The 22387-nt window shown below is 33.2% G+C and overlaps 3 protein-coding genes across 4 annotated transcripts in view; 2 read left to right on the forward strand and 1 right to left on the reverse strand.

Annotated features, from left to right (window-relative positions):
• Positions 1 to 22387, forward strand: part of qin (tudor domain-containing protein qin) — a 663334-nt gene that overhangs the window by 54420 nt on the left and 586527 nt on the right. The window lies entirely within an intron of this gene.
• The window catches only part of LOC142221450 (uncharacterized), a 231159-nt gene that overhangs the window by 42645 nt on the left and 166127 nt on the right, over positions 1 to 22387 (reverse strand). Inside the window, exons 2-3 of the mRNA XM_075291198.1 lie at positions 6381 to 6628; positions 5935 to 6300 (exon numbers count right to left, since the gene is read on the reverse strand). Coding sequence (XP_075147313.1) covers positions 5935 to 6300; positions 6381 to 6628 — 614 coding nt within the window. The remainder of the gene's footprint in view (positions 1 to 5934; positions 6301 to 6380; positions 6629 to 22387) is intronic.
• Positions 7439 to 8681, forward strand: Tssk (Testis-specific serine/threonine kinase). The gene has a single exon (XM_075291200.1). The coding sequence runs from the start codon at positions 7622 to 7624 to the stop codon at positions 8522 to 8524; it is 903 nt and encodes a 300-aa protein (XP_075147315.1). The 5' UTR covers positions 7439 to 7621; the 3' UTR covers positions 8525 to 8681.

Raw genomic sequence — 22387 nt, forward strand, 5'->3', positions numbered from 1 at the left:
TACTGTATTGGTATTGTGTTGGTTCTTCAAAGTTCGTTGATTTAATGTTTAATTGTAAATACGAAAAGACTTATCCGTCATCTCTATATTACAACATCGTTTGTGTAACATACGGGTTCAAATTCCTCTTTAGTCATAATTTTTAGTAGGCCGTGTATGATAGTTACCCATATTAGTGGGGAGAGTATACCTCCCTTGTAGTTAACCCCTCTACATTGACCCTGGTGCAATGGCTTCATGCCCGCCTCGCATACATAGGGTCACCTATTTTTTTGTTTCAAAATTTGGTAAAAATCTATTGAGATTTTGATGAGCCAGATTTTCTTCCAATTGAGTTCATACTTGGTATGGAGAAAAGAATTAATAATTACCAAAGTGTGTCGATTCTGGCCCAAACAGGTTCTGATTTCAATATTGCTACCATATATACAGTGGTGGCCATATAATTAGGGTCATTTTCAAAAAATGTACTAATATATATTTCTTTGAATTTTTTCTTCACGTATGGTAGTTTTTAAGGTCATTGTGTAAAGTAACGGGATTTTATAACAGTTATTTGTTATTCTCAATAATCACATATCTCTCATTGTTACGTAAACTGATAAAAAATGTCATTTACTGAAGCAGTCGCAGTTTGACTATGTGTTAAGTTGGTCACATAATTAAGGACAAGGAATATTTCACTTTGTTTTCAGAGAAAACATTGCAAAAAACGCTGTAAGTACTAAAATATGATAAAATCGTGGTACAATAAGTATAAAGGTGTACCATAATACTTTGGAAACAGGTCGCAATATGAGCTGCTCTCCGGAATTACGCAAACTTATACTTTGTAAGTACGTTCGCGAAAAGAAAACAATTCGCACTGAAAAAAATATTGTCGTGAGGTTAAAGATTTCATGTCTTTAAAATACGAATACAAATTTTGCTTAGCATAGAAGACGCATTTCTATAAAATAAAGTCATTTTCCTTGTCCAAAAGTCGATAAACTTTTCAATGAAGTCATATTGTCCTTATAATTAAGTGATTTGACTTAAAAATGGGTATCTTAACATGAAAGAAAAAAATTATAGGCTAAGGTCAACTTGACTTTAATAATTCAGAAAAATTCTTTAAATTTAATGAAATTGTCTTTAAATTTGTTGTCTTTTTGCATCTTGACTACAAAGCAAAAAAATCGTTCAAATATAGGACATGTTTTTCAAAACTTTATTTTAAAGAAGTTTTTTACTTCAAACATAGCATAATTTCTACTGGAAGTCGAGTCCTAATTTGGAAAATAAAGTTGCCGTTAACTCGTTTTTAAAGGACTTTGATATCATATGAAGTAAAAAAGCTGAGAAAGCGAAAAATTAAAATTTGCTTCCTAGAAGCAAGTACACAAAACCTAAATTTAAAAGAGAATTGTGTCTTAAAAGTATCCTTACTTGTATTCTCCGCTTCTTTGGCTCGGAATCAATACCAAATTTTTTAAAGTAAAGACAAAATCTTTGGAACCGAGTATGCTTTTTTTTCAGTGTGAGAAAAGCTAACCCTATTCTAACCTCCAGGCAGATTCATAAGCAAATAACACCTAAAATTAGTAACGAAATATCCACTCACACTGTTAGACGAGGTCTGTATCTCAAAAAGAAAACCACACGTTTCTGCCAAAAATTAGAAAACGCGTATAAATTTTCTAAAAGAGCATGCAGAGAAACGCTTAGGTTTGACGAATCCAAGTTTAATTTGTTGGTTCGGATGGTAAGAGATATGTTCGAAGCCCTCTCAACAAAGAAACTCGACCCACGTTATAAACTAAAGACTATAAAACATGGTGGTGGGAATATGCGGGTTTGAGCGGCATTTTCATGGTTTGAAATATGTCTAATCCGTCGAATAACCGAGAAAATGGACAAATTTGTATATAAATATATTTTGACAAATGCAATGAAGGTTTTTGCTGACGAACATATGTCAAGCACATTCATTTTTATGCAGGGTAATGATCCAAAGCATGCAACATGAAGTGTGAAAGCCTGCACTGAAAAAACAGTGAACCCTTTTCCATTGCAAAATGAACTACACTGTAGTAATATTGACCATGATTTAGCCCTTAAGATTTTTTTGTGCTTGTCTAGTTTAAAATTTTCTTAAATTTTAGTTCATCTATGGCATGGTATTTTAGTTCAATTTTACACAACCATAAGATATGTATACCCCTACCAAGTTAAAAAACCTGTATTAATTTGGTTAACTTGACTATTTTTTGGGAAAGTATTAATAACTCACTTCAAAGGTTTAATAAGCAAACGCTAATATGTCGCAAAATACCAAACTATTCCATACTTTTATATTCGCTTGTTGCATACCTGCTAAAAAGATACAACAGCCCACGCCAACTATACAACTGAAGCATGCCAAACCAAACCGGGCAAAACCCAAACATTCCTATAACAACAAAAACACTTGGGCCTTCATTGGAAACAAAAACAATAGGAAAGGAAGATTGGAAAATGGGCGACGTCATACCAAAAGTTGCATTTACGGTGTTCGATACATACACGTTCGTTCATTTTTAATTTGCAATATTTTTTGTTAAAAACTCACAAATGATGTTAAATTTTGTGTAAATAATAATGAGAAACTTTTGACCGATTGTTCTACGTCATTCCCTGATATAAATTTCTTTTTATTCTTAGTTTAATTTGTGGAACAAAAAATCATAAACGACACGTTTGCATCGAACGCCGTCAATGGTTTGATACCCTCTGCTGCCATTTTCCCATCTTCATCTTCCATTGTTTTTGATTGGAAACAACACCTCATCCAGCCAAATAAACCATCCGCGAATAACAAACACACACAAACCACTGAAAGAACAAAAATAAAAACAACCCCACGCTCAGATATACACAACATACCACCACTCGCTACCATTTATTGCATTGCTCTCAATACATGCACTCACTCTCAAACAAAATTCAAGTAACATCATCTTTACATTAATCACATTCCACTTTGCCAAGAAAGATCTCTGTACTACGCATTAGTTCATCGCATCTGCTGACAATTTACTCTAAGAACAATATTCGTAAAGGCATATCAGTTTAAGAACGATGAAAAGTTCATCTTAAAATTAACAAAACCTTCATGAAATGTTAATGACATATGAACTAAAAATATTAAATTGAGAAATCTTCTACCAACTATTATTAACTATAGTTATTGCCAATAAGAAATTGCTCTCCGCTTTCTAGTTCATTTTTCGTTAAAAAATATTTTCTCATACAAAAAAATCTTATAGTAAATTGCACTTCTCATTTAGAAAGTACTTTACATTTCACGAGTAGTTTTATAGTTTGACAAACGAATTTTTAAGGAAATTTCCATCGTATTTTGTAGGCCATGAACTAAACGATTGCTACTTAAAATTTGAAAAATTTCCTTTCGAGTAGTTAATTTTCGTTGAAGATATGAAAAATGAACTAAAATTCTGGAAAATTCTTGTAATAAATTATTGTAAAAATTTTCTTAAATTTACGACACACCTGTTTTGTGTGTGGTTTTCCGATCAAAACAGAAACGTTTTAGACTGTCCTGCTCAAAGCCCAGATTTAAATCCAATAGAAAATCTGCGCGCTGATGAAAAGAGGTCATTGGAGCAGAAAACAAGAATGGTTATGAATTATTTGAAAATGTTAAAAATATATGTTAGAATATCTCAGTAGAAAGATGCCAACGTCTGGTTGAGAGTATTCCTCAGAGGTGCAGAGCTGTGATTGTGTCCAAAGATTATCCGACAAAATATTAAATATAAACATACATTAGAAGTGAAATAGAGTCATTTTATATACTTAATGTAGTTTTTTTTATTAATTTTAACAAAACATACAAAGTGTCCTTAATTACCCAACAAAAAATAAAGCACTATTTCAGCAGGATTGTAAGGGAGAGAGGCAGTACCAACTGCTTACAAAACAACCGAATCAGCGCTGATTTTTGTGGGTGATGTGCCGATTAGTAGCAGCTTCAACAATATTGCTCAGAAGTGAGGTGGGATAATCCACCGCTGAAAAAAATTTTGGGTGTTCGGTCGAAGCAGGAATCGAACCCACGACCTTGTGTATGCAAGGCGGGCATGCTAACCATTACACCACCGTGGCTTCCAAAAAAAATTAACTAAATCCAAAGAAAAACTCAACTTTAGTTATAATCGGAAACAAAATGCTAACAAAGAAAAAATACAAAGGACTTATTTAATTTAAAAGTAAAATACAAATAAATGAATTGTAATACAATAAAAAATTTATTGCCTCAATTAAAGATATTAATTAAGTTTTTCGCTCAAATTCAACTAATATTTTAAAGGACTAAGTAAAACATTAATTGAAGAAATCAATAAAAAAATCAAAATTAATGTTTTGAGTCGTTTATGAGAGAAAAAATGTTTTATTCAAAAATCGAAAACTTGTAATAACACACACAGTTTATGTTTTTCACACAGATTTCATATTATAAAGTATATGCTATTGATTAGGTAGAAATTCTACGAAAACCGTATAAGATATAAATTCATTGTTTTTGGCCTTAAAATCATGTTTATTGTAGATTTTTTTTTAGTATGTACGAATTCAAAATGGTGATAATAGAACATAGCTAAAAATGTCTTAGGCCACTTTAGACCGAACAAAGCTTTTTGTCCTTTTTGGATTGGAAATTTTTAAAATTTTAGTCACACGCTACGTACAATATTAACCATAACTTTTGATAGAAGTCTTCAATCAGAACAAAAAAACAACGAACTCCATCAAAAAATGCTAAGGCGACTTAGCGTACTCTGGAATGAGGACATCGATGTAAGGTTCGTAAAGATCATTGCAAAATTTGGTATATATCGCCCAATGTATCGATATTGCCTCCATATAGATCAAACTTCTACTTTGATTTCTTGAGAGTATAGAAGCCGCAATTTTTATCCGATTTCTTTAAAATTTAAAATCTGGAGGGATTTTAGATCCGAAGGAAGCTATGCCAAATTTGTATAGATCAATGTTTCGATATAACTCCTTTGTATAACAATCTACACAATATACGTCTCGAATGGTACATATTGTACCATTTGTCAGGGCAGTAGTTATCGAATTACGGTACAAAAACAAAAACGAAATTAAATATTATGGCACCTGTGGGACGAACTTCAAACTATACATAAACAGTCTTCAGCGAATTTTGAACTACACAGAAACACGGCTCACAGCCCATAGATCACGCGTAACAAATTTTGCCAAAATCAAGCAGTGTTTGAGTTTATCGATCACGAACATACACGTCATTTTTATTTATATAGTGATTAATTGTGTGATTTATACTATCATTTTCGTGTTGAAGTAAATTCAACTAAAATTTGTTTGTATCAATTAATTTCGTGATTGAATCAGTATTGTTTTCTTCTTTATCGATCAATGAAATATAACTAATACAATTCATTTTAGTTTATTGGCTTAAAACATTATTGTACTTTGAGATCAAATTCAGTGAAATTTTTAGTTGAACCAATAAAAAAATTAATTGAATGTTCCGAAGAAGTCAATTAAATTTTTAATCAAGCATAGTTGCTATTACTAATTAATTCCATGATTTATTCTAACATTTTCGAGATTGAAGTACTTTCAAATAATAAATTAATTTCGTGATTGAAAAAGAAACGAACATTTTCTCTCTAATATAGTCGGCCCCGCCCGACTTCATACTTTCCTTTCTGTTGTAATGATATCAAAAATTTACAGTATTTTAAACTATTGAACTTCCTTGTTAGCTTCGGTAAGGGAAAGTCTAAGACATCATAGACACACTCTAATATCGAAAAATATATGCAATGTTATTGATATTATTTATTGTGTGAAATTTATATGAATTTTCTTCACCATTTATTCTTTCGATTCAATACTCACTCGAATGGGATTTATCTTGGCACCAGGCAAGTTAGCCCCATTTGGTGCCGGTAGCCCAGGAGACAGTAAATGCTGTCCTGGATATTTGTGGTTGGCACTGTGCTTTATAGGTGATGGTATCAATTCATATTGAGGCTGCTGCTGCTGAGGAGTGCTGCGCCCATATGTAAGTGTGTGATAGACATCGCCTGCACTAGGCTGATATTGAGGAGCAGCTGGTGAAGATTGTAAATATGATGTCGTACCTCTTGTCACACCCCCTATATTCGATACGGGGGACGATTCCAAGTGGACATATTGAGGAGGCAATGCTACACTGTGTGACCCAGAAGCTCCTGTTGCACTTGGTTTGACTATATGTTTTGCCTGAAGGAGGATAGTAGTGGGGATGTAGCAGCATTGGTTGGTTAGTTAGTGTTTAAAATAATTGGAAATGGTAATCTTACCGTCTGCATTGATGCGTACTGCTGGTTAATGGGTAAATCTTGGATGGGTACATAAAATGCCATATATGGAATTAAACGTCTTGTTCGTTCCGATGCACTGAGTACAGAATCCTGCGTCGCCTCAAGAGTAGCATTGTCTTCCACATTGCCTGAATTAATTTGTGCATGGATGATGCTCGAATTTGTGTTATTGCCATTGGTGCCCACTGGATCAATAGTTATGCACAAAACATTACCATAGAAGAGGGCTGAAATAAAAAATAAAAGAGTCAGCAAAATTTGAAATGAAAAACTTTCTCGATATTTTTATAGGGAATGAATTCAAGAAATTCTGTACATACATATAGTATGTCATGAGGTACCTCGATGGGATCTCCATCCACGCTTTGGGCATTTTGGAGAGTATGATCGTCACTAAAAAATACCAAAAAGTGCCGGTGCTTCGCTAGGAATAGGACAAAATAGGGCAGAGCCACTTTCATGCACAATATTAATGCTTTGGCTTCTGTTTGAAGATCTTAATTCGTGCCAATGGTAGCCAATTAGAACAAATCTAAACGGGGTTTAAAATTTGATTTATTGCATTGCATAATGCAATAAATTAGTGGACTGACCCTCATTTTCATGAAATTCCGTTAGTGCTATGTTAGCTAACGAACTTTTAAATCGTGATATGTACATATTTGTCATCTTGCGTATATATTCCATACGCCAGTTATAAACTTAACTGCTCAAAAATTTTTTTTTTCTGTTTCCATGTTTGTGTTAACTGGCAGTTAAAGCCTAACGGAGCTACATGAAAATGGCCGTGAATAGTCTAAGTAAGCCTTAAATAAATCGGGCTGCCACTTTAACTTATTGCAGTACAGAGCAGGCACCCTGTGTGTGTGTTTTTTTTTTTAAATTCCATAAATTACCGCCAAGATTACTTGGCGATGAGAGTGTGTGTTTGGACAATTTGAAACCAAAACGTACACTTTTTCATTGTCGATGGAAAATTTGGTTTCATGCCTGTGACAAATTTGAAAAGGCACAAATTAGCTTGTCTGTCATTTCGAATGTAGACAATTAAATTTTTATTTGAAGTTTTTCCTACAAATATTTTCATATTGCTTTTGTAAATTTAGAAACTTTCCCCGAAGTTGGTCAAAACTTTTTGGCTGCAAATTCAAATTGTCTGACGAATCTTGTGCGGATACAGTTTAACAAAATTTTACCATCCGTATAAAATTCCAAGAATTATGTCCAAGTTTACCTCCAATACCGGCCGGCAACTAAGTACGCGAAACTCCGATATAGATGCCTTGTCTCAACGTGGTTACAATGTTGGGGAAAAAATTGGAGAAGGATCTTACGCCACTGTAATTACAGCTGGATATGCAGACAATGCTGCTGGTCGAAGTGTACACTTGGCTTGTAAAATAATCGATAAGGGAAAGGCACCATCCGATTTTGTTCATAAATTTTTCCCCCGTGAACTCGATATACTGACGAAAATTGACCATCCACATATCATTCAAATCCATAGTATTCTTCAACGTGGTCCCAAGATCTTCATATTTATGCGATATGCTGAAAATGGCGATTTGTTGACGTACATCAAAAACACTGGTGCTGTGGAGGAACTGCAAGCAAAGGTTTGGTTTTCACAAATGGCCAAAGCCGTTAAATATTTGCATTCACATGACATCGCCCATAGGGACCTCAAATGTGAGAATGTCCTATTGTCGAAGCGACTCAATGTTAAACTGGCAGATTTTGGCTTTGCCCGTTTTTGTCACGATGTGAATGGACGCGAAATAAAATCGGAAACTTATTGCGGATCAGCAGCCTATGCAGCACCCGAAGTTGTTAGTGGAAGTCCTTATGACCCTAAATTGGCCGATGCTTGGTCACTGGGAATCATACTGTTCATAATGCTTAATGCAAAGATGCCATTCGATGACAGTAATTTGAGCAAACTTCTTGATGATCAGCGAAAGAAAAAATTTGCTTTTCGCAGAAAACTACAGGATCAAATTTCGGCCCAAGCTAAGGCGACAGTTGCAGTTCTTTTGGAACCTGAGCCACGTGCCCGTTGGAATTTGGGTGAAATTCTCAATTGTTGTTGGTTGCGTAATAATGAAGATGATCCAACAACTTAGAATGACACCAAAGATACACATCGCAATTATTATATAAAGTAAAAAAATATGTTTTGGATACTAAAAATTTAGATTTTAAAGGAAACAATTAAATTAAAAACATCCGGAACCCATTGGGAAATTGGTCAACAATTACAATATAAAATTCATACCAGAAGCCACTGCATTATTGATGTTTAGCACATTTTAGTGTTCTTATACAATATCATATTTTAATGAGATATGACTCCCATATTTCATTCGTTCTCCATATTTAGTTTCTACAAAAAAAAAACATGTTTGGACATGGTTGCCGCATCCATTTAATGCTTATCTAGAGTATGCAATTGTCGCGAAAACCATGTATTTTGTTTTTGTTAAAATAATTTTCGAGCGGAGAAAAATGTATGCTGGCAATAAGCATTTAACTAGTTCTCAAATACCGCAAACATGTTCTATTATTTAAATGATCGATTCTGAGACCATTACATGTTCGGGAAAATCATGTACCTGACCATTCAATTTTTTTACTTTTTTGCAGGGAAAAAAGTATTTTTATAGGTTACGTATAGACATGTCTACAGCCATTACATGGCCATAAAGACCATGTACATCGTTTTCGTGACCATTTAATTTTTTAATTTTTTTGCAGCGAACAGAATTTTATAAAAACATTGAGCAGGTACACACGATTTTCATTTTGCGCGTCAGTCGTGTGCTGATTGTTTCTTGGAATGGACGGAGAATACGGAATTACTTGGTTTTGTGTTAATTTATTTATTCAGAAGTGGCACGTGGCAGTGGCACACAAACAAGGAAATGTAATTGAAAAAATGTACCTGTCTTTTGTTCTACAATTTGATATATGGTATAATTTATTTTTTTGCAATTGCATGATGTATGCATTGGTACATTTGATGGGTATACGAAGTAAATACGGAATGATTACTTATTGTTGAAATTGAACCAAAATAGAGTGTGTAAAAATATGTGATGTTTGCTTGCACGATATTATAAATACAAATAAAGAATGTTTTCATTTATAAATAAATAAAAACCAATAAATAAAGTTAATTTTGAGTTTTCGTTTTTCAAGTTTTTTCATAAAGATCAAAACATTTTAGGTGGTGACCATGTTCTTTTAACTGGAAGAAAACCATTTTTGACGAATACCGTAACATTTTAGATCGTGACCATTGTCTTTTGATTCAAACAAAATTCTTTTTATCAATATAATAACATTTTAGATGAGGAAAATTTTATTTTTCTTACAACTATGTTCACTGAGCCAACATGGTTTCAGGTGAACATGTTAAATGGTCGCCGCGAAAATAGCTCCTATCATGTTATTTTGCTCTTCGAATATGATTGTGACAATCATGTTTCTTCTCTGCGTGTGGTGACTTAAATTATATCTAAATCTGAACCGATTTCGATGATTTTTGCAGGTATAGTTAGTACTATAGAAGATGCCAAATTTGAGTAAGATCGGTTAATAAATAATGGTTTTGGCAAAATCGGGCGATACGTGTCTATGGGAGCTATATCTAAATCTAAACGAATTTTATGAAAAGTTGCATACTTTAATGGTGCTACAATTGGGTAGAAAATAAGTGTAATATGATTTCATTTGTGAAAATCAGGCGATACGTATATGGGGTGTTATATCCAACTTTGATCTGATTTTTTTTCAAATTCAACACAAAGAAAACACGTTGTACCAAATTTCATCAAAATCGGTTATGATTGCGACCAGAATCTTAGGAACAACAAACACAGACGTACGGAATTAGAATTAGATACCGAAGAAAGTGATTTTAATGGTTAATATTTTGTTAATATTAATTAAATGAAATTAATTTAATAAAATGAGAACTGGTTTCTACTATTTACATAAAGTTCTGGGGATATGACACTTTCTTATTAAGGAAAATAGGCAAGCATAAATTAATCTCCATATATGAGTACATTCTGTAGTATTCCAAGTGGAATTATAATTCTGACCCCTCTATAGTAACGCACCTGCACCTGACTCCCTTTCTGTTGTTAACATTTGATTTTGATAAGAAATATCGATATACGATGTATAGAGATACAAGACTGATTGTAAATAATTTTTGCCTCAAATTTTCAATTTCCGCCCATAGTGCAACGTATGGTTTCAAGCTGAAATCAAAACAACCCAGCAAAAAAAAAATGGAAGTTCTTCTAAAGTCACTACTTTAAAAGACCTTCAAAAAATGACCTCCCAAAGATGTTCTTTATTTTAACTACACAGTAAGTTCTTTTGATTCATTTTTTTAACTCGTTTTTTCATATTTTTAATAAAAAAATTTAAATTATTTTGTTTTAACAAGGTTAAAAAGAGAGTAAGAATTAATAAAATGGTACAAATTATTAAAATTTTGTCGAAAAAATTCTAAATCCATTCTAGAAAAATTGCACTTTGTTGCAAATATTTGAGGTCAAACGTTTTAGGCAAGCGTAAGAATGCTTTAAAAATCATAAAAAATTTACAAATTATTGATTTGGCAAAATATGACACAATTTTATAATTCACATCCGAAACATTGAATTCGGACTGCACCTTAAGAAGCGACGCAAACTCAGTGCAACACCTGTTGAAATGGTGGACATCCGTCCTATGACAAGCCCATGTTAAATTCATCGCTTCTGCACCAATTTTGCACCACTTCCGGATCCAAAAAGAACATTTTCAGTAAATTTTTGGCGACGCTTTTTTGCTGGGAATAGTAATGAAATCAAGAAACTGCAGCAAAAGGATAACCTTAACGATACGAATTTTTCAAACGTTATTTTTTTTTCTTTGCGTGTATGTGGGTGCATATAATTAGAAAAGAGTTGCACATTTGTCAAAAGTTAGCAGTAGTTTTTTTGTGTCAAAATGTTTCCCAACCAACAATAAGATTTTGGTCTTGAAAAATTTTTGATGTAATCATATTTAGAGCTCGACCGAAGCAGGTTTTTTTTGGCCGAAGCCGATGTTCGGCCCAAGTCGATTATTCTCCTCAAAATTGTAATTAAGGAAATTTTGTGTGTTTAGTTCAATATTACCATATCTTTTTCAACAAAGACATAAAAACAAAAATAAAAGATACTTTTGTCCATGTCTTATAATATTCTTATAGAACTAACAGACTATATAGTATTCAAAATTCAATAGTTGTATATTATAAATAAAGGGTGATTCTTTTGAGGTTAGGATTTTCATGCATTAGTATTTGACAGATCACGTGGGATTTCAGACATGGTGTCAAAGAGAAAGATGCTCAGTATGCTTTGACATTTCATCATGAATAGACGAACGATCTGCCACAACGTCGAATTTTCAGTGAATGGGCCCTAGAAAAGTTGGCAGAAAATCCGCTTTTTTATCGACAAATTTTGTTCAGCGATGAGGCTCATTTCTGGTTGAATGGCTACGTAAATAAGCAAAATTGCCGCATTTGGAGTGAAGAGCAACCAGAAGCCGTTCAAGAACTGCCCATGCATCCCGAAAAATGCACTGTTTGGTGTGGTTTGTACGCTGGTGGAATCATTGGACCGTATTTTTTCAAAGATGCTGTTGGACGCAACGTTACGGTGAATGGCGATCGCTATCGTTCGATGCTAACAAACTTTTTGTTGCCAAAAATGGAAGAACTGAACTTGGTTGACATGTGGTTTCAACAAGATGGCGCTACATGCCACACAGCTCGCGATTCTATGGCCATTTTGAGGGAAAACTTCGGAGAACAATTCATCTCAAGAAATGGACCGGTAAGTTGGCCACCAAGATCATGCGATTTGACGCCTTTAGACTATTTTTTGTGGGGCTACGTCAAGTCTAAAGTCTACAGAAATAAGCCAGCAACTATTCCAGCTTTGGAAGACAACATTTCCGAAGAAATTCGGGCTATTCCGGCCGAAATGCTCGAAAAAGTTGCCCAAAATTGGACTTTCCGAATGGACCACCTAAGACGCAGCCGCGGTCAACATTTAAATGAAATTATCTTCAAAAAGTAAATGTCATGGACCAATCTAACGTTTCAAATAAAGAACCGATGAGATTTTGCAAATTTTATGCGTTTTTTTTTTTTAAAGTTATCAAGCTCTTAACAAATCACCCTTTACAATAAAGGTTTTGTTTAGTGGGGGGCGTAAATTCCCACTAAATTTATATGGGGTTTTGATGGGGGTGAATTTTTAGGTCGGTATAGACCTTTTAATTTTTCACTATAAATTTTAGGTCGGCTTTGACCTTTAGAAATGTCATGTACGAGGGCAGTTCGGAAACTTCTTAGCCTAGCACAAAAAGCGTGATATAAACAGAAAACAGTTAAGTGTTTTGGAAACTTCCATCTCTGTTATGAAAACATGTTAAATTTTGTTTCGATCTGGCAACATAAAAAAAGGTTTATCGGGACAAGAAATTCATAATGATATGGTGAATGTGTTAGGTGAAAGTGCTCATTCATATGCAACAGTAAAAAATTGGGTTGCTGAATTTAAACGTGGTCGTACAAGCATTAAAGATGAACCACGTAGTGGACTTTCAAAAACAGCAACAACAACAGAAATTGTAGCCAAAGTGCATGATATGGTATTAAATGATCGACGAATAAAAGTGCATGAAATTGCTAATATCATGGGCATCTCAAATGATCGAGTCCATTTAATTTTGCATGAAGAGCTACAGATGAAAAAGCTTTCTGCAAGATGAGTGCCGCATTTGTTAACAGTCGATCAAAAACGCATAAGAATGAACATTTCTCAAACTTGTTTGGATCGTTTTACGCGAAATAAAATGGATTTTAAGCGTCGTTTCATAACTGTTGATGAGACATGGATCCACCACTATACTCCAGAGACAAAAGAACAATCCAAACAAGCTGGAGGAAGTGTAAGGTTATGGCAACGTTTTTTTGGGACTTCAAAGGTATTTTATTGATTGACTATCTGTAATAGGGTAAAACAATAAATTCCTAGTGCTATTGCAAAGTTTTGGATCAATTAAATGTACAAATTCGAGAAAAACGTCCTGGCTTACAACACAAAAAAAAAAATTTTTTTCATCAAGACAACGCACCAGTGTTTTAACAATGGCTAAAATCAACGAATTAAAGTACGAGTTGCTTGACCACCCGCCTTATTGTCCTAATTTTGCTCCCAGTGACTTTTACTAGTTTTACCTCAAATGAAGATGCAATTACATTTGTAAACCACTATTTTGAAGACCTTGAGGAAAACTATTTTAATGAAGGGATAGAATTGCTAGAAAAGCCTTGGATTAAGTGTATTGAAGTTTCAGGAGATTATATTGAAAAATAAAAATATTTTTGAAAAACTAACTCTATTCTCTTTCATTGATAGGCTAAGAAGTTTCCGAACCGCCCTCGTATGTCCGTCCGATTTTACCACTTTTTAAATAGATAACACTTGTATGTCGTTTAGTTTTGTATTTAATAAGTTTTATTTATAATTTCACTATGTAAATTATGTATGTACACGAATTGTATATTAGTGTGGGTCGTGTTTTCGTTAGTACAAAATTGAATATGTAATATATTAAAAAGAAATAAATTAGACATTGAAATAGAAATTAATGAATGTTAAATGATCAAAATGAAATTAATTCAAAACAAATTAAGTAAATAATTTTACAGATTGAATTTTTATATTTTTCTTTGTAAAATTGTTGGTTTAATGTCATTAAACCGTTTTTTTAAATATTTTTTATGTTTTATTTCTACTGGGTTTTTACTGAGACAAATTCAACGCTGGGATAATTCAATATTAAATAAATTTTTCAAAAGGCTTCGCTTAATCGGCCTCTTGACGCCGAATACCGATTCGTGGCCGATTATCGATTTTTGGCCGAATGCCGAAGCCGATGCTTCGGTCGAGCTCTAATTATATACCCACTCTGGGTGTAGAATGAACTCCAGGTACTAGCACCTAGAAAACGAATATGATCACCCCAAATATATTTCAAGAGCACAATGTTACTTTTTTCACAAAAAAAATTGTGGTCAGCCACTACCTCTTTGGTTTTTGACGCTAAGGAATAATACTTTATGTGTTTTTAGTCTGAATTTCGTTTCATTTCCCAAAAACTAAACTGTTGTATGCAGTTTATTACATCACCACACAGAACTCAATGCATCAGAGTAACTCTTGACAAGCTTTCATTGTACAATTGTAATCAAAAAATATTACTTTGCAAACTCGAGCCAACTCCATATGTGCGCTCCGCCGATTAAAGCCATTCGAACGACAGTATTTGGCCACTTACGGATGGAGGTTAATGTAAAGCTACAACTGTTGCATTTTGTCTTTTGGCAAACAGAACCAGCAAATCATAAAATACAAATTAAACCCCTCTACAAGGCTCTCCTATTAGAGTAATAGATTCAATTAACCGTTTTAAGACGACATTTGCAGTCGTCGAGGCTTTTATCCGAGACATTCATGTCATTAGGTAAACACCTGGAGTAGATATGGTCCCGCAACACTTTAAGTGTCGAGGTGTGTGTGTGGGCCGTAACTATTGTATTGCTATGACAGACATGGAGGAGCTGTGCAGCATTAAAATAATACTTTATTTGTAGCATCCGAAATTGTAGCATGGGACGTGGTGTGCTCTTCATGAATCTGATGCCTGTTGCCAGTATATTCGTGCCATTGCCAAAATTGCTGCTTCTAATGAAGTCATTTCTCTGTTGGATATTTAAACTCCGGAAGCAAATTAATGAGGAACATTGTACAATACAAAGCAAAACAAAAAACTTAGTTTGTTGGATACAAGTATGCAATGCATTTTGAAAATCTTCAAACAAGAATGGGGATTATTATCAATGCAATGAGTACATGGGGACATTCCAAATTACTTCTTTGAAACACTTTATTCTCTAAGATACAAACTTTGCCATCACTATTTGCATTATCCTCTAAAGTATATTTAAATATTTATAGCATGCAGTTTGAGTTTTCTGTGGGTAGCATTGAAAACCTCTGTGAAACACTAACGAAAAAATGTCAATTCAATCTCAATAAAAAAAATCTCATAAAACTTGTCAATAGACAAGTTGGGGTGTGATGACTCAACAAAACCCCAGATTGACCAGACTTACGTTTTGTAAAATTGCCCAATGGTTCCGTACGCAATGGTTGGTTGATGGTTGTTCACAATATGGGGAGCCTCCTCTGTAGCCACTGGAGTTAGTTTCAATCCTGTAGCATTACTTGAGCCCAGTTCTGTCGCTAGTAGTAGTACGCCACATAAACATATTTTTATACCCTCCACCATAGGATGGGGGTATATTAACTTTGTCATTCCGTTTGTAACACATCGAAATATTGCTCTAAGACCCCATAAAGTATATATATTCTGGGTCGTGGTGAAATTCTGAGTCGATCTAAGCATGTCCGTCCGTCCGTCCGTCTGTCCGTCTGTCCGTCTGTCCGGCTGTCCGTCCGTCTGTGGAAATCACGCTAACTTCCGAACGAAACTAGCTATCGACTTGAAACTTGGCACAAGTAGTTGTTATTGATGTAGGTCGGATGGTATTGAAAATGGGCCATATCGGCCCACGTTTACGTATAGCCCCCATATAAACCGATCCCCTAATTTGGCTTGCGGAGCCTTCCGGAGCAGCAAAATTCATCCGATCCGGTTGAAATTTGGTACGTGGTCTACGTATACGGTCTCTAACAACCATGCAAAAATTTGTCCATATCGGTCCATAATTATATATAGCCCCCATATAAACCGATCCCCAGATTTGACCTCCGGAGCCTCTTGGAGGGGCAAAATTCATCCGATCCGGTTGAAATTTGGTACCTGATGTTAGTATACGGTCTCTAACAACCATGCAAAAATTGGTCCATATCGGTCCATAAATATATATAGCTCCCATATAAACCGATCCCCAGATTTGACCTCCGGAGCCTCTTGGAGGAGCAAACTTCATCCTACCCGATTGAAATTTGGTACGTGGTGTTAGTATATGGTCTCTAACAACCATGCAAAAACTGGTCCATATCGGTCCATAATTATATATAGCTCCCATATAAACCGATCCCCAGATTTGACCTCCGGAGCCTCTTGGAGGGGTAAAATTCATCCGATCCGTTTGAAATTGGGTACCTGATGTTAGTATACGGTCTCTAACAAGCATGCAAAAATTGGTCCATATCGGTCCATAATTATATATAGCTCCCATATAAACCGATCCCCAGATTTGAACTCTGGAGCCTCTTGAATGAGCAAAATTCATCCGATCCAATTGAAATGTAGTACGTGGTTAGTATATGGCCTCTAACAGCCATGTAAAAATTGTCAAATTTTATTACTATAGAAAGTTTTGTCAAAATTTCATTTCTATAGAAAGTTTTGTAAAAAGTTTATTTCTATAGCAATGTTTGTCAACATTTTATTTCCATAGAAAATTTTGTCAAAATTTTATTTCTATAGAAAATTTTGTAAAAAATTTATTTCTGTAGAAAGTTTTGTCAACATTTTATTTCTATAGACAATTTTGTCAACATTTTATTTCTATAGAACATTTTGTCAACATTTTATTTCTATAGAAAATTTTGTCAACATTTTATTTCTATAGAAAATTTTGTCAAAATTTTATTGCTATAGAAAATTTTGTCAACATTTTACTTCCATAAAAAATTTTGTCAACATTTTATTTCTATAGAAAATTTTGTCAAGTTTTTATTTCTATAGAAAATTTTGTCAAAATTTTATTTCTATAGAAAATTTTGTCAAACTGAATTATATACGTATTTAATCGGCTTTTTTTTGTTTAATATATACCCCTTATGGACTAACTTACAATTTAGAAGACAGTGTTAAAAAGTTTTACGATACCTTGCCATCGGCAAGTGTTATCGCAACCCAAGTAATTCGATTGTGGATGACAGCCTTTAGTAGAAGTTCCTACGCAATCCATGGTGGAGGGTACATAAGATTCGGCCTGGCCGAACTTACGGCCGTATATACTTGTTTGGATTCTACATTACTTGTAGCATAAAATGGAACCAGCTCAATAAAGCATTTCAAAAAGCTAATTTCGGAACTAGATTTTGGTGGCACCTGGTTACTCTCGTGACTAGAGGGTTCTAAACATGCCAAGCACATAGCCAAAACAAATTCACTAATACAAGTAGAGTTCGACCGAAGCGGTTTTGTTTGTCGAAGCCGATGTTCGGCAAAAAAGCAATAATCGGTCGAAGCCAAAGCCGATTATTTTCCTCAAATTTGTAATTAAAGAAATATGATGTGTTTTAGTTCAATATTACAATATATTTTTTTTTAAACAAATGCATAAATACAACAATAATAGGCAACTCAATTCAGCAATTTGATATTATAATGACAAAAAAAGGAGTTTTTATATTTTTTTCGTTTTATTTGTACTGGGTGTTTACTCAACATTTCTAAATTAATATCTATTTACATCCACATATATTATTTGTATGAAATATTGATGTCTCAAATGTAATATACATATTATAACATGTTTAAGAATATTATATTTTTGCACTTTCAAACGGAAAAATATTTTGTTTCATCGGAGCATATGAAAAACATATTTTTCTATCCGTGTATGGTCCACTGCTGTCACCAACCTATATACCGCTGCAAAATGAGATTATTTTGTAGCTTTTGCAATGCTTCTGACTGATCTTCCCTCCAAAATCGGTAGTTATAATTGAACTCCGTCGATGAACATTTAAACCAGTACACGGTGGTCGGTGCTTATGGAGTTAGCGTCCAAAAATACTTCCAGTGTAGGTATCATCGTGAAACTTCGGACACGGCTTTTTAATTATGTCAGAACTATTTAATGATAAAATTGAATTGATTGACGGCGTTTTGGTATAGTCCCCTATATAGAACGATCTCCCAATTTTACTTCTTGGGCTTCTAGAAACAGTACTTTCCATCCGATGTGGCTGAAAATTGAAATCTAGGGGTATTTTAGGACCAAAAATAGGTGTGCTGAAAATGGTGTATATCGGTCCATGTTTTGGTATTTATAGCCCCCCATATAGACCGATCTCCCGATTTTACTTCTTGGGCTTCTAGAGACCATAGTTTCTATCGGATTTCCCTGAAATTGAAAATCTGGAGGTATTTTAGGGCCACAAATAGGAGTGCCGAAAATGGTGCCTTTCGATCTTTGTATTTATATAGCCCCCATATCGACCGATACCCTGATTTTACTTCTTGGGCTTCTAGAAACCGTATTTTCTATCCGATTTGCTTTAAACTTGAAATCTAGAGGTATTTTAGGACCACAATAGATGTGAAGAAAATTATGGCTATCGGTCCATGTGTAGTTAGTCCCCATGTAGACCGATCTTCCGATTTTTTTTGGCTTCTAGAAAACGTACTTTCTATTATTAGTATTTTAAGATCGCAATAAACTCATTGAAGACTGCAGGTGGAACACAACTAAAACTCTAGTTAAAATTTACATATATGAACGAACGAACACGTAACAATGAGACTGAAAAATATTAATTTTATAACAAATTTAAAACAAGTTTTACACATTGTTATTATTTTAAAATATAGTTAACACCATTTAATTCAATATTCATTTCGATTTTTTTTTTGATAGAAGTTATTCTTCTTTTGGTTTATTTATTTTAAGTTGCACTTTGGTATTTACTTTTTAACACTGCAAAATTCAACTGCTTACGTGCTCTCTCTTTTGAAGCCGTTCTTAAAGATTTCAGATGGAATAAAACAAAGACAAATATAAATTTTAAAACCTTGTTTGCATAAAAAACAGTGTTGCCACACTTTTTGACAAACTTCTAACTTTGATTTTTTTTAGCCAATGGGATCGACCACCGTGCAGTGTTGCCAAACAAATAAAAACTAAAGAATTTTTTTCAAGGAAATTTTTATTATAGCCCATACACACTAGGCTAAAAATCTACTAAAGTAGGTTTGAAACTCATTTTTTATAAAGCAAATGACATTTGAAACCTGGTTATGTGGAAGTATAATGTGAATGACGTATTAGAATTCGTTTTCAATTTCAATTAGTATTTTTCAAAATATTCAAAATTTAAAAGTATTCCTCTTTTGCCAATGCATTCAGACCTTTCAATAATCTCCTATCGAATGCTTTATTAAAACCATGATTAAGTTAACAAGTTTTACTGCACATATTTGTTGAGCGTATTTATGAACGCTTAACAATAGTCCGTCCGTGATTTTATGCGACACGTAAGGTATTGCTCCCATGTGTTGCATATACCAAAGTACACAAGTTTTACTCTAATACACTATTTAATTATTTCCAAAGCGCACACATATACACTCATAACTGTGTCTCCAAAATTCACCTTCACCTACCTTCATCCAAACAGAATTGTAGAAGTCTTTTTCAATTTCTTAAGATTTCTTCCCTTGCCACAGGCCAAAGGCGGCAATGGAGTGTTTGTACAGCAAAGAGCTGTAGATTATAAAGTTGCATATTTGGAAATGTCTTTAATTCCATTAAATATGATGGCGCTTATAACAGTTATGGTTATTGCGGTTAGAAAGTTCTTGATATCTTTCGAAACGAATATCAATGGTTGTGTCGGTAAATATATCTACATTGAATATGTAGAAGATTGCATAGCTCAAAATTGAAATATTCGCAATGTGTACATTTTGGGAATTAATATCAAATAATGATATTTATTAGGTATTTACAGAAGAAAGCATATCAAGTAACTTTGGCTAATGTACACAAATTCTCGTTTGGGTCCGCTTTTTAGACTCCAAATTGCGAGTTTATATATGTGCAACATTTGAAGCAAATCTGATAAAAGACACACCCAGAAAAAAGTGCCTTCGAAACTAAAGGAAAAAATTTTCATCAAAATAGTTTATCCATTTTATTTCCATTAAGGTAAATTTTTGTGAAAAATAATAAAATTTACTCGTTTCAGTAAAAAAATCCTAAACTGTAAGCAGTTAGGAATAGTTCATTAACTAGAATAAGGCATGGAATTTTACTCATACTATTTTCTTCGCTGGGTATAAGAATTTACTACTGAAAAAGAAAATTTTATTCACCGATAACAAAGCATTCGTAAAAATAAACAAAAACCGAACTAAAACCAAGTTTCCTCAAAATTAGTAAAATTTCTTATAAAATGATAATTGCGACTTGCTTTATAATAGAAAGTTTTTCATACATACGAACAACACTTGGCATAGAAAAATATTTTAGTTCATTCGTACTAAGAAGTATGCAATCCTTTCAAAACTTAAGGAAACACACTTGTTAGAATATAGGAAATTTTCCTAAATTTCTATTGTCTACACTGAAAAAACAGTGAACCCACCAGGAAGAAAAATTTCGGTTAATTTTAGAAAATTTTAAAAATTTTTAGAAAATTTTAACTAAACAGTATAACAAACGTTGGCATCACGCCGATGTCATAAAAATAAGTTAATATTTTTCGACAAATTCAAGAAAATTTATTAGAAATAATTAAGTTTTTTCACTTGTTAAAGAAAATTGTTTAGTTTGAAGGAAAAAATTGGAGTTCAAAATTGCAAGAATGTCTTTAGTGACATACGAAGTTCATGATGAACGCATTTTTAGTAAAATTTACAAACTTAAAGAAATATTTAACTATTTTCTGGAAGACATGAATTTAGTTAATCTTTATCCTTCATTTGTGTATATTTTTTTCCTCGGTTTTAGTTAATTTAACTAACGTACACAAAAAATTATTAGAGTAGAGGGAACTTTCTTCAAACATAATAATTCCATGAACTAAACTAAAGTTAAATTGTCTTTAGTGAAATAGAGAGTTCACTTTTTTTTTAATGTACCTGTAATCGATACCTGTCATCGTAATCGATGTGTTTGCGCGTGGGTGTAATCGATATATTTGCGCGTCGGTTGTTTTTTAGTTGGAATCGCGTTGTTTTGGTATACGGAGAGATTGTTATAAAATAATATGGTAAAATAATATAATAAATAACAAATAAAATATATAAAATATTTGTTATTTTAAATTAGTGAGAAAAATTTTCGTTTTTTTAAATAAATCTATCAATGTTCGTGATAGTGTATAAAGAAAGAAAACACCAGCAGAATAACAACCCTTTCATTTGTCTTCATTTTGGAATCTTCAATTATCAGGTAATATTCAGTGACGCTAACCTTTTGCAACAAAAATGTTTTATGATTTTTTATATTTGTAGGTATTGAAATTGTAAAAGGAGGACAAAATCGTTAGGCAGCAACTTATTAAAAGTGAAAAGTACAAGAAGAAGAAAAAGTGCGTTTTACAGTTGATAATATCACACGGAAATTGGAAATAGTGGAATAATAAACTAATATTTCAAAGAGATTCGATGCTGTTGATTCTTAATAAATATATTCAGTATATTAATAAAACATGTCTTTTATTGAAGATAAAATTGCTTATAGAAATAAATAAAATTGTATTTAAAAACGAAGATAAGCAGTTCTAATTATGAAGTAAAAGTTTTACCACAAATGTGTAAGATTTGTCGAAATGAATGAAAAAGTTTCAATAAAATCATTCCATATATGAATTCAAATTAGTTAAATTTTTTCATTCTGTAGTATAGTGGTATATAAATATAGGAAAATGTTAACTAATATATGGAATGCATTATTCCTAATTTCTACGAAAATCACATCGTTCAAACAAATAAAAATATCTTTGGCGCTATACGAAGTTCAATTTTCTTCACAATGAGTTCATTTTAACTTAAAGAAGGGGTCACTTTTTTCTGGGTGCACGATATTTTTTCAATTGGTGGATTTGTTTATCGACCAATATAAAGTCATAACAATACACCAAAAGAATGATGTTTTT

Source organism: Haematobia irritans, chromosome 1, assembly GCF_050003625.1.
Source record: "Haematobia irritans isolate KBUSLIRL chromosome 1, ASM5000362v1, whole genome shotgun sequence".
Lineage (NCBI taxonomy): Eukaryota > Metazoa > Arthropoda > Insecta > Diptera > Muscidae > Haematobia > Haematobia irritans.

Excerpts from the sequence above, each read along its gene's own strand:
- Tssk (XM_075291200.1), top strand. The coding sequence starts at position 7,622 with ATGTCCAAGTTTACCTCCAATACCGGCCGGCAACTAAGTACGCGAAAC.